Source organism: Psammomys obesus, unplaced genomic scaffold, assembly GCF_907164565.1.
Source record: "Psammomys obesus unplaced genomic scaffold, mPsaObe1.curated_primary_1811, whole genome shotgun sequence".
Lineage (NCBI taxonomy): Eukaryota > Metazoa > Chordata > Mammalia > Rodentia > Muridae > Psammomys > Psammomys obesus.
The window spans coordinates 443,131-456,435 of record NW_026585742.1 but is presented as its reverse complement, the minus strand read 5'-3'; the positions used below and the strand labels follow the sequence as shown (position 1 = coordinate 456,435).

The 13,305-nt window shown below is 41.4% G+C and overlaps 1 protein-coding gene across 8 annotated transcripts in view; it reads right to left on the bottom strand.

Moving 5' to 3' along the window:
- Pxk (PX domain containing serine/threonine kinase like) overlaps positions 1 to 13,305 on the bottom strand; it is a 71,731-nt gene that overhangs the window by 39,545 nt on the left and 18,881 nt on the right. For all 8 annotated transcript variants that reach the window (XM_055599042.1, XM_055599043.1, XM_055599044.1 and 5 more), the window contains 2 exons: positions 8,098 to 8,148; positions 5,789 to 5,836 (listed from right to left, as the gene is read on the bottom strand). In XM_055599042.1, coding sequence (XP_055455017.1) covers positions 5,789 to 5,836; positions 8,098 to 8,148 — 99 coding nt within the window. The remainder of the gene's footprint in view (positions 1 to 5,788; positions 5,837 to 8,097; positions 8,149 to 13,305) is intronic.

Below are 13,305 nucleotides of genomic sequence, written 5' to 3'. Positions count from 1 at the left end.
TCTTTCTTTCTTTCTTTCCTTCCTTCCTTTCTCTTTCTTTCTTTCTTTCTTTCTTTCTCTTTCTTTGTTTTGTTTTGTTTTGTTTTGTTTTTTTGTTTTGAGACAGGATTTCTCTGTATAGCCCTGGCTGTCCTGGAACTCAGTAGATCCAGCTGCCTCTGCATCCCAAGTGCTGGGATTAAATGTGTGTACCACTACTACCTGACTGTCATTTGGGTTTTCAACCTAAAAAGTTTTGCTGTGGTTTTCACTTCTGCATTTCTATTTGTTGGGGTGTGTGTGTGTGTGTGTGTGTGTGTGTGTGTGTGTGTGTGTGTGAGAGAGAGAGAGAGTGTGGTCAATTTCTTATTGCTTATAATGGATAGGGAGGAAAAAATGTAAAAGCAGGTGTTCAATCTACTGTCATTTTCCAGATCACTTAAAACTTTTGAGACTATTTTTAAACTTGAAAAACAAAGCAAGGTCACTTTCAAAGAGCAGTGCTACAGTGCTATTTGACACTTGTACCAAAAAAACAAAAACAAAAAAGCAATTCAAGTGACATGCATATTGATTGGCTGAGGGTAAGGTCTATTAAGAAGGGCATTTTGAACTCAGAAAAGGATGCACGGTAAGCTACTCAAGGGGTAAGGCTAACTCAGGTTCCACTCTAGATTTTTTCAGCCAACAATGAGTCAAATGAAGGATATAAGACATACGTGGTAGCTGGATTGAGAATGGCCCATCCAGGCCCATGTTTGTGAACACCTGGTCCCTGTTGGTAGCTGGTGGTTCTGTTTGGGGAAGCTGACGAAGTATGGCTGCGCTGGAGGCAGGGCTTTGTGAACCTGCAACCTTGCCTCCCTGCAGTCCTGCAGTTTGCTCCCTGCTTCATGCTTGCACTTCAAGGTGTGAGCTCTCAGCTTGCTGCTCTAGTTTTCATTCCTGCCACCTGCTGCAGTGCTGTCCCCACCATTATGAAACTCTAACTCTGGAAAAGTAAGCCAAAATAAACTTTCTTCTATGAGTTGCCTTGGTAACAGTGTTTGATCACAGCAACAGAAAGTAACAAGCTAGGCCTGGTGTTGCACACCTGTAATCCCAGCACTTGGGGAGGCAGAAGCAGGCAGATCTCTCTGAGTTCAAGGGTAGCCTGGTTTATAAATCGAGTCCATGACAGCCAAGGCTACATAGAGAAACCCTGTCTTGAAAACAAAACAAAACAAACAAAAAGAAAGTAACAAGAACAACATGATAAAAAAAATTTAGCTGACAATTCTAGGTTGCCCGTTTCTCCTGTACAATTATGAAAACGTGTCAGACACAATAAGATAAATTTCTATCATAGCACAGCTTTTTGGCATATGACACTAAAGTTTCAAGTGGTTTTGCATGCTCATAAAATTAAGCTTTATCCAGTTGCAGTTTCTTCACAAAATCTTAGCAAAATGGCCAAGAAGTGATTACAGTTTCTTATTTAGCTAAATAAACTGTATACATACAAAGAAAACACATCACTCAGCATGTCAATCATTTTATTTGATGTTGCTCAAGGGCAGAAAGCATTAATAAGGCTATATATTAATATAGCCTAAAACATAGCTGGTGTATCCTTTAAAAATATCTTAGGAAATTACAGAATATATTATTCTGTATATATTATATATATACAGAATTATATTTTATTATATATATATAATAAAAATATATTATATAAAAATATATTATATATATAAAATATAATATATTTTATATATTATATATAATATATAAAATATATTATATATATACAGAATTATACAGAATTATAATTATATTCTGTATATATTATATTTTGTATATATACAAAAGTATTAATGTTAATGACTGTACTCATATATGGAAGTAAATACTTTTTTTTCCCTCAAAAACTTCTAAATTTTTTTTTTAAATTTTATGTGTGTAATTGTTTCCCTTGAATTGATGTCTGTGCATTCTGCTGCCTAGTACCCATGGGAGCTAAAGGAAGGCATCAGATCCCCTAGAACTGGAGTTACAGAGGACTGTGAGCTACCATGTGGGTGCTCGAAATCAAACCCAGGTCCTTTGGAAGAGCAGCCAGTGCTCCTAACCTCTGAGCCATCTTTCCAGCTCCCAAGAAAACTGTCTTAAAAGGATTCACACTCAATGGTGAATATGGCTATGTCTGGAAATGAGTAGTTAATTCGAATTCTCTGTGATGAAATATTTATCTTATTCACTTACTCTTTTCAACTAAAAAAAATTCCCTTTTTAGTCAAATTTATTATTTAAACAAGGGTTTTAAAGAATTTATTTATTTAATATGAACAGGTTTGACTGCTTGATCTGTCCAAGAACAGCCACTGAATCCTATGTCACCCTATACAGCAGTGCTGGGTTCAAACCCTAGTAGTCTGGCTAGTTTCCGTTCATGGTGGAGACCTAAGAACGCCTTCGATAAAATGACTCTTTTCTGTTTGTGTATTTTGAAAGAGTAGTCTCAAACTCTCTAGGTAGCTGAGAATGACGCTGACCTGATCCTCATGCCTCCATCTTCTAAATGCTAGGAGTACAGGTGTGCCACAGTACTTTATGTGGTGTCAGGGAAATGAACCCAGGGCTTCATGCATGCTATGCAAACACTCTACCAGCTGAGCTACACTCCAGCCTAAAATGTCTGTCTTGAATGGAGAGCTCCAAGTCTCAACCAAGCTACTTTTTTTCTTGTGCATGTGTGTGTATCTTGTGTATCCAGGTATGTAGGTGTCACAGTTCATGTGTGGAAGTAGACAGACAACCTTGGATGTAACTACCCACTTTCCACCTCATTTGAGATTAGGCCTTATAGTTTTTTCTGCTTCACATTCCTCAAGCTGGGAATTCTGCCTCTGCCTCTCATCACACCTTGGGGACGCTGGGATTACCGACCTGTACTACCACACCTGGGTTTACATGGGATCTGGAGGTTTATATTTGGTCCTCATAGTTCTGTGGTAAGTGCTTTGTTATCTGGGGAGATAACATGGTGGTTATCTCCCCAACCCTCAGTCTAATTTTTAGACTTCATTTCACACTAGGAAAGTATCAATCTGCCTGATGTCCCAAATCATCAGTTCTTTCGTGCACGCTGTGATTCTATAGTTTCTGCTGTGTCAGAGGAATAATTATTCCCCAAAGTACTAAAACTGCAATGGGAGTTAATTTTTAAAACTTGCTATTTAAAAAGTTTAGCATCCAAGAGACGCTTGTATCCCCTTTGACTTTCTCCTTATCATAGAAGATAAACCTTAGATGGGCGAAAAGAGACCTAGGTACATAGAGTAACAGTCACTGAGCCCTGGCCACCCTCACACAGGCCACTTCAAGCCAGGACAGAACTCGCTCTTGCTAGCTTTGCCCTGTATCTGTTTCCAACTTGAGCTCTTTAAAAAAACAAAGACCAACAAAAAAACCAACTTCCCTTAAAAGGAGAATCAGGGTGGGGAACCAAAGGCAGCAGAATAACCCCTGGTTCCATTCATAACTGCTTCAGAGTGGCAGTGATGGTCCCCACGGTGGACCCTGAAGCTGGTCCTCTGGCCTAGCCAAAGCTCCAAAACTACACAAAGCCTGTACCAATGCTTCTAGGAACCCAGCGTTTATCTGGAGGGAAAATCTCCAAACATTTCTTCTTATTCCCTTCCATTATCAGATCTTACTGAGTTGTAATTAGCTTCAATCATATGCCGGTGAGTGTTCTAAATTCTCAACAACCCTTAATTTATTTCACCATAAAATAGGTTCTCCAAGGTCAATAATAGGCAGTAAAATTCAAATCATAAAATATTTGGAGTATAAGAGACCTCAGAGGTCAGCCTCTTCATTTAAGAAGGAGAAAAATGAGGCCTACGAGAAAAAATGGCTGTTTCAAGGCATAACGCCAGCCAGAGCCTGGGTTTTCTTCCCAGTCTAAAAGGCAAATTGAGATTCCTTCCCTCTCTGCCCAGCTCTTATCATTTCAACCCCTTTCTCCTTTCCTTTTTCATTGCTGCACAATCTCCCTAGATGGCTGTTAATTTGATACTGCATTTATTTGAAACACAGTGCTGGTTTTTCGGTGTTGTTACTGTGAAATACAACTATAATTTTTTTTTTTAAAACACAGACTTTTCTTCTATTTTTCCTACTTATATAGTTCACATGTGTTTTCATAGGACTTGCAAAGTACCAGTGCTATAACGAGCTAGGGGAAAAACCCATATTCCATAATCCTGCCATCTGGGGGTCACCACGGACAACATTTTGACATATTTCCTTCCAATCTTTTTTCCTAAACATTTTTTTGTAATTATATCAGCTGGCATTCAAGTTTACATTCTGAACTATCAGTTTTACTGAAGTATGTTCCTATTGGACTCAGACCCACTCCACATTTGGGATTGTATTTCTCTCCCTCAGCAGGAATTCATTTATCTGTAGAAAATAATCAGATACCAAAAACCATGGTCAGAATTTCATTCTGAGGTTTCTGAGGTTGTTTTTAACCTATTTCATTGCCAAAAAGCTACATGTACTTTCTTCTGTTTGTTTACTTGGATGAATAAAAACCTCCCACTGCCAGATGTGGTGACCCATTCCTGTAATCCCAGCATTTGAGGCAGGAGGATCAGGAGGAGTTCGAGGTCAAACTGGGCTACTTAGTAAGCTGGAGGCAAGCCTGGGCTATGTGAAACCTAATCTCAAAACAAAACACTCTCCCACATCCTATGTGGATATTTGCATTTAAAATAAGATGCATCTCAGAAGCACCAATTTTGCAAAGCAAAATTACAATGAAGAAAAAAAATAAATTCCAGGCCAGCCAGGGCTACATGGCAAGAAATAATATCATTCAAACTCTGTTAACATGTTTGTTATCTAGAGATTTCAACTGTCCATACTAAAACTAAAACAAAATAATGGGTGAAGATAAGCTCAGTTGTAGAGAGGGCACCTGACAGCCTGTGAAAGGCCCTACACTCAATCCCCAGAACTACACAGCAAGGATCAAAGGCACAACAAACATAGCAAATACACAGTGCCCTGCAGACGCTTGGGCCATTTTGCAGAAGAAAAAGTATTCATGGTCTTAACCGTAAATGTTTTGGCTCCACCGAAGTCTGATATAAAGCGTGGCTGCATGAAGGAAAAAGAAGTGTTGTGCTCTTTATGACCCACAAGTTCTCCTGACCTTGGTGTATACCATTAGAGGTCACTAGGCATATATGATAGCTAGCTCATCAATGAAAGGAGCAGTCCTTTGCATCCCAGATGATTTGGCTCAGGTTCACAGGTTTCTATTACCACTCAAATCTGAGGAATGGCATGAGCACAACAGTATTTAGTAATTCACGGCCCTTGAAAACCAGCCCACCAGGGAGAGAGCTATTGACATGGCAGAAGATTCTGATGGTGCTGAAGCCTATGTAGGAGTCTTCAGCCACGACTTACACTGGCTGCCTTTCCAGACAAAGCCTTTCAAGAGCTTCCTTCTTCTGATTAAGGGCATCATGCTATAATATTAAAATCCAAGAGATTTAGAAATGTGCACTTCAGAGAAACTGTCAAACAGTAAAAGGGTGAGTCTCTACTGTTATGGTTTAATGCTGATCTGTAGCACTAACTGCAGAGAAGCCCAGCAGAACTGTCTAGGAGAGAGAGAGAGGGAGCTCCAGATCCACCTACACGAACCCTAGTCACCTATGCAATCTGCCCTAATCCATGAGAGGAGACTGTGCCTGTAAGACATCATAAGCCATCAGCATGTGTCACCATGCTTTGAAGCATTTACCTGCAAGCTGTGGTTGAGTAAATCGAAGTCACTGTATCTTCTCACAATCTGCAAAAGACAAAACAGCGGTGTTCTGATTCAGCAAGGGCATCCTGGGATTCTCTGCAGCTCCGGAGCTGGAGCGCTGGGGCCAGAGGAGCAGTGCTGCCCAGAGTTCACTTTGTGTGACTGATAAACCCAGAAAGTGCACAAGCTGCCTCCCAGAGGTTGCCCGGGCCTCAGTAAGCTGGTTAGCGCCAGCCAAAGTCACTAGGCATCAAGAAATTGAAACAATTTTTTGTCTTGTTTTCAGGTCAAATATCTTTCAAATATATTTTGTATTAACTGAGAACATGGATGGGTGGATTAATGATTTACAAGAGAAAAGGGAAATTTTATTGAGCATAAATGAAAATAAAAGGAAGCTTTGATGCCATTTGTCCTTGTCGGGAATAAAACATCATCCAACCAAAATGCCACCTCTGCTAAGTCTATTCCTGTAGGTAAGGCAGCCTCACCTCTTGGCAGACCGTCCAGCTTTTATGCCCTGTGTCCTCTCTTGGTTGTACTGATATTACTGCTCAGAACATAGCCAAATCCTACTAGCCCTGGTGTGCTGGCTACTTTTATGTCAGTATGATACCAGTTAAAGATATGGGAAGAGGGAATCTCAATTGAGGGAATGCTCCCAACATGTTGCCCTGTAGTGCATTTTCTTGATTGATGATTGATGTGGGAGAACTCAGTTTTCTGTGGGCAGTGCCATTATGGGCTGGGCAAGGCATAAAGAACAAGCCAGTAAGCAGCATTCCGCTGTGGCCTCTGCTTCAGTTCCTGCCTTCAGGTTCCTGCCCTGGCTTCACTGAGTGATGATGGACTTTGAGGCTGTAAGGTGAAATAAACCCTTTCCTTCCCAAGTTGCCTTTGGTTTTGGTGTTTCATCATAGCTAGAAACCATAAAGAAGACATCTAGGTAAGGAAATCACTGTGCATTTGGATAGTTCAACCTCAATCTTTATCACTGGTTCTCAAATTTATGTAGATAAATTACCTAGGTACCACCTAGAACCTTACCTAAAGAGAGTTTCATTCAGTAAGGCTCAGGTGGGGTCCAAGAGCCCATTTTTGTTAAGTGCCCCAGTAGAGATGGAAATACAGTAGAGATAGAAAAACTTGTATTAGAGCTTGACTAGTCTGGAAGAACAATTCTTGCTAAATACATATAGAGTTATATGTAAGTATATCCCTGATAACAAGTAAGCCCAAGGTAGTGTTTAACTGCAAGAAAATGCGAATTGCAGTGCTGCTTTGCCAACATCTAAAATGTGGGACCTCACACCAGTCACTCACCTCTAAAGTGTGAAGCGGAAATAACACTGCTACCGAGGACTGGTTTAAGGGTGGAGTAAATCAATGTGTTTAAATCAGTGCTAACTTCACATATGCTCAACAGATAACAGACGGGATAGATATTCAAACAAAAGCAGTCTGACATCTTAGGCAAAAAAAAAAAAAAAAAAAAAAAAAAAAAAAAAAAAAAAAAAAAAAAAGCACGTTTGGAGCACTATGGTCAGAGACCGCCTAAGATGGAGCTAAGATCTGAGCTAGGTCATAAGGCATAGACAAGACTATTAGAAGGTGGTACCATTAACCCAGGCCTACACAGAATGCAGCTACCCTCTTCAAGCAAACCAGTATGGGAAAGACCGTTAGTTCTCACTGTCATCTTTTTCTCCATAAGGCCAGAATTGAGAAAAGCAGAACTGGGGCCCCTCCCTTAGGAACAGTAGCCAATACCAGTTGTCCAAGAGTAAACTTGTCCATAAAATGTACAGAAGACCTGACTTATACCATTTTTATGTGGTAGACTCAACTTTAAGTTTCTGGATTGAGTGGGAGAATAGCTTTCTAGATACTCTCCCTGGTAACCATATACATATTAAGCAAACTACTAGGAACTTTAAAAAAGCTTTTTATATCAGTCTTAAAGCTAAAGACTGATGGGGCTAAAAAAATGGTTCAGAGGTTAAAAGCCCATACTGCTTTTGCAGGGGCCCAATTTGACTCCCAACACCCATATCACTTGGCTCACAACTGCCGGTTACTCCTGTCCCAGGGAATCCAACTTTCTCTTCAGGCTTCTGTGGGCATGTCATTCACATGCACAAACCCACACTGAGACACTGAGACACACACAAACTTAAAAAATAAGGAATCTAAAGGCTTACACCTAAAAAAAATATGATTTGCAGTACATGAGTATTCTTACTTTTCCATAATTTTTGACACCCAGAGTTTAAACATTTTTTTTAATAGATGGAAATGCTTACCTGCCAGCTATTTTCTGCAGAAATTCCTCTTTGTACTCGGATGATATATTCCTAAAAGGGATGAAAGAAAGAGCCTTAGCTGTAAAATAAAAAACAAAAACAGAAAAAAAAAAAAAAAAGTGGGTGGGGAATGTAGCTGAGTGGCCATAAAATCAGTAGCATGAAGGGGTCTCAGGGTTCATTGCTCAGCACAGAGCAGGAGGGAGTGGCTGGCCATGGTGTCCACTGTCTGTATTTCCAGCAATGGGGAGATTAAGGAAGGAAAATGACAAGTTTGAAGCCAGCTTGTGTTAAACAGTGAGATTCTGTTTCAATAAAAAAATCATATGTGGATACCAAATAAATTTATGACTTCAAAAAAAAAAAAAAGGTTGGAGTGATGGCTCATCAGTTAAGAGTGCTTGTTACTCTGGCAAAAGACATGGATCTCTTTCTAGCACCCACATGGCAATTCACATCCATCTGTAACCCCAGGTCCACGATATATGATGCTCTCTTCTGACTTCCAAGCACACCAGGCATACACATGGTATGCATACATACATGCAAGCAAAATACTCATACATAACATAAATAAGTCTAAAAGGAAAAAAAAAAAGTGTGTGTTGGGAGGAGGGCTCTGCTGGATAAGGTAGCCATTTATTTGTACTAGGACTATGGTGATAGACTCCCTTTTCTTAGTGGGGTTCTAAAAGTCTCCTCTGATCTGGGTGACCCCAGGTCTTGTAAGAACGTCACATAGCCCTCAGGATAGATTACAGGCCAGACCCTTCCCTGATAAAGAAACTACTCTAGCAAGCATCTAAGAATTCCTAGAAATGTCCACCCTGCTAAGGGGATCTTAGTCTTAAACGGTGACCTTCAACTGTAGTTAGGATAATTAAGAACTGTATTTTCTTCCTTGCAAATCAAGTATCCCTAAACCCCTGGCCCCTTTGAATCAAACACATTCACCCTCAAAATCCCTCCCTCTGCCCTTGATTTCATACACATTCAGCATTTTATCTTCCACTGGCTATGTCTCACCTGGCCTGGGCCTCACCAGGCCTGTGTCTTGGCTGCAAGCAGACCAGGCATGGGCTTTGGCCCACACCTCTGCCATGCTTTGCACAGCAGCTTAAGAAAGAGCTGTAACACTTTGGTATCGTCATAGGCTTTGGAACGCCAGGTATGTGGCAGGCACAATTGAGCTGCACATGCACAAGCTATAAAAGGACCAACCCCCTACTTTGTCTCTCTCTCTTACCTTCCTCTCTTGCTCTCTCTCCGCCTTACTTTCTTTCCTGGGGTGCCCCACCATGTCTCTCTCTTTCCTTTTCCTCTCTTTTTCTCCACCTCCATCAAATAAATCTTTTTCATATAATATCTGTTGTGGTATCATTTTTAAATAAATACTAACAAACTTAAAAAAGAAAACTGAAGGTTAGACAACTTTAATTGGGAGATACAAATCTCAAGCACTCTGAGTCCTCACACTATGTTCAGAAAGTTCCAGATCTGGCAGGAGTATAACATCTAAAATCCCAGTACCTGTAATGCTAGCATTCAGGCGGCAGAGGCAGGAGGATGTATTAGCCAGAAGCCAGCCTAGGCTGCATTATCTATTCACAGGGAGATCCTGTGTCCAAAAAACCCCCCAAAAAACAAAACAAAACAAAACAAAACAAAAAAAAAAAAACAGCAGTAAAAATATTCAACACATATTCACAACAGAGCAAAGAAAATTATAGCCATAGCATTTTAAAAAATTAAGAGCTTCTGGGCAGTGGTGGCACATACCTTTAATCCCAGCACTTGAGAGGCAGAGGAAGGCAGATCTCTGAGTTCAAGGACAGCCTGGTCTACAGAGTGAGTTCCAGGGCATCCAGGGTTACACAGAGAAATCCTATCTGGTAGGAGGGGAGAAAAAAGAAAAAGACCCAGACACTCGAGGAAACTATTTTTGAGCATAGGCTCAATGAATAGTGGATGGCCATTTAGAAACAGGCTTGGATTAGAGAATATGGCTTGCTTGTTTTTGAGACAGGTCTCTTTGTAGACTGGATTGGCCTCTGACTTTGCGATCAATCCTCTTGCTTCAGCCTCCTGCGTGTTGGGAGCATGGGGATAGGCTGCCGTACCTAGCTGTTAGTATGTTCTTATGCTAAAAGACAAAATGAAAACTTCTATTTGTCTGTCTAGGATCTTCTCGTTGCCTGTGTGCGCCCTGCCTCTTAGGTATAGGAAGTGACCCTCTCTGAAAGGACACTTAAGATTGGATCCAGTGTCAGACAACACAGATAAGGATTAACCTAGCAGCAGGCATCTATGAGGGAGGTCCCAGGAATGTTTTGCTGAAGAGCAAAGGCTCACCCTAACTGGATGTGCTGTCCTGAAGCGACTGAACTGAACAGGATAGCTGAGTACAGCATTCATGTCACTCTGCTTCCTCACTGGGGGGCCATGTAATAGCTGCCTTATGCTCCTGCCTCCAGCCTTATAAGGTCCTGAACTTTCAAACTGGAAGCCCAAAACAAACTATTCTTTAAGTTGCTCTTGTTGGCTATTTTGTCACGGCAATGGAAAATAACTGCTCAGGTTTTCTTTTTGGTTTGGTTTTGTTAAGACAGGGTTTCACTATATAGCATAGGCTGGCCTGGAACTCACAGAGGTCTGCTTGCCTCTGCTTCCCGAGTACTAGGATTGCAGGCTTGAGGCACCACCACCAGGGTTTTCGGATTAAAACATAAATTTAGCTGGCATTTTGTTACATCCTTTAATCGCAGCATTCAGAAGGCAGAGGCAGAAAAAGCAAGAGTTCAGTCGAGGCCGGCCTTGTCTATCTCGTGAGCTCCAGGACAGTCAGAAGCATGTGAAACAACATCTTTCTATCTTCCTTCCTTCCTTCTTTCCTTCATTTTTCTTTCTTTCTTACTTGTTCTGTTTATTTGTTGTTCAGGACAGGGTTTCTTCTGCGTAACTCTGGCTGTCCTAGAACTTTCTCTGTAGACCAGGTTAACCTTGAACTCAGAGATCCACCTGCCTCTGCCTCCCACGTGTTGTAATCAAAGGCATGTGTGATTCTCTCTCCCTCTCTCTCTCTGTGTTTGTACATTGTACATACCCCATAAGCGGTGTAGTTACAGATAAAGAAAAGAATGGAAAACTAGAAAGGTAATTTTGGTCAGGACATTTTTATTCTCCTTCAATAAATCAAAGATATTCTCTAACTAAATGTTTGTTTGTAGATTCTAGAATTCTCAGAATCTCCATGCAAACTTATCACAAGAAACACTTCACTCAAATGTCCACTGTTGTAAAGGAAAAGAAATGCCATGGCTATCCACTGCCCAAAAGCCCTAGAGACCTAAAGTCAGCTTCCTTCTGAGCTGCACGCTGCAATGGCACCCCAGATTGCCATTGCAATCTGATTCCCCAGTGACTTGTGCCCACCCTTTTCACCATCTCTGCTGGAGAATAGACCCTATGTGTTGATGAGAAAGAGTGAACCACCAAGGCACCAAAGACTGGAGAGGAGCGCGAAGAAATCCAAGCTGTCACTACTCCATCCATCTGCAGTTACTTCTGCAGACAGGTCCCTCCCTCCTGCTCCTCTTGACACCACACACTTAATTTTGGCCTGCAAGGGAGGGCGGACATGGGCATGTGGCAAGTCATCGTGGTCTGGTGCTGACGTGTTCATATTGCACATTGTGCTATGACCACATGATCTGTGGCAATGAACAGAGAGAAGAGAGAACTAAGGGAAACTTACCCTACCTTCCACCCTATACTACTCATCACTCTACGAGACAGATTCATACTCTCTAAGATACAGTAAGCTGTCCAAGATGGCACAGCTTTGGCAGAGCTGACTGGGAACCAGAACCTTCATTACTGTCAAGACCTCTAACCTTCCAGATGTGGCTGGTAGGACTCACTGACCTGAGAAGCTTCTCCAGGTAGGGGGCTGCTACTATAGCCCTAAAATACTGGTACATAGAATGGTGAGACAGCTCAGCAGATGAGGTACTTGTTACCAAAGCTGATGACTTGGGTACCTATAACCCACATGGTAGAAACAGAGAACCAATTCCTGTGGGTAGTCCTCTAGCCTCCACACACATATCAGGGGGATGCATAACCCCCAACACACACACACACACACACACACACACACACACACACTCAACAAAACAATATGGATGTCTACTCTAGTGCACAGAATTTACTAATTGCCCTCAAGATGCACACTATCGACTCTGGCTCCAGGTTGCCAGGGTGAGGGGCAGTCATTTCCAAAATTGTTGATTAATGCTTTCAGCACAGATCATTTCCCAAGCAAGCACCTTCATAGGTGGATGTTGGATCTCACCACACAGTGGCTGGCACTCAGTTACTTGGCTTTGATGAGATTCAAAGAAAACTTTATTTTGAATCTGTCTGGCATTAAGTTTCTTTAGTCAAACCACAAACACAAACCATTGTAACAAAAGAGACTTAAAGCTGAGACTTAAGGAAACCTTCAAACCACCCTCACACCCATAATTCTTCTCTCTTCATTTCAGCACAGCTCTCATAATTACTGTAACACTTAAAGTATAAAGCGACACAGAGAGCTGTTTGGAGATGTTTTATAGCTATATAGACAACAGAAGGTCTTATCCCTCCCTGTGTCCTAGAATCACCTAGAAGACTTCAGAGAAAAGAAAGGATTTCTCTGTTTGCTTGGGTCCTGTCTCCCAGAGTTACTGAGTGGTTGTCTGGGCCAAGCAGAGGCACTGACAAGTACAAAGAGCTCCCTAGGAGGCAAGAGGATGGTAAGTCCTAGTCCAGCCTGGGCTACACTGTGAGGTCCTATCTCAAAAAGTAAAACCAATGGGGGGGGGGTGCATACTTTTAATCCCAGCACTCAGGAGGCAGAAGGTGGATCTCTGTGAGCTTGAGGCCAGCCTGGTCAATAGAGCAAGTTCCAGGACAGCCAGGGATATATAGAGAACACTTGTCTCAAAAAACAAAACAACAACAACAATAAAAAGCAAGCAAGGAAGGAAAAATAAAACCAGTAAAAGATAGACTCATGAGCTGAGTGTGATAGTTCATGTCTGTGATCCTAGCACTTGGGAGGTGAAGGAAGGAGGATCAGGAGTTAAGGGATACCTTGGCTATATAGAAAGTAGACCAGGGAGTACATGAGACTCTTCCTAAAAAAAAAAAAAAAAAAAAAAA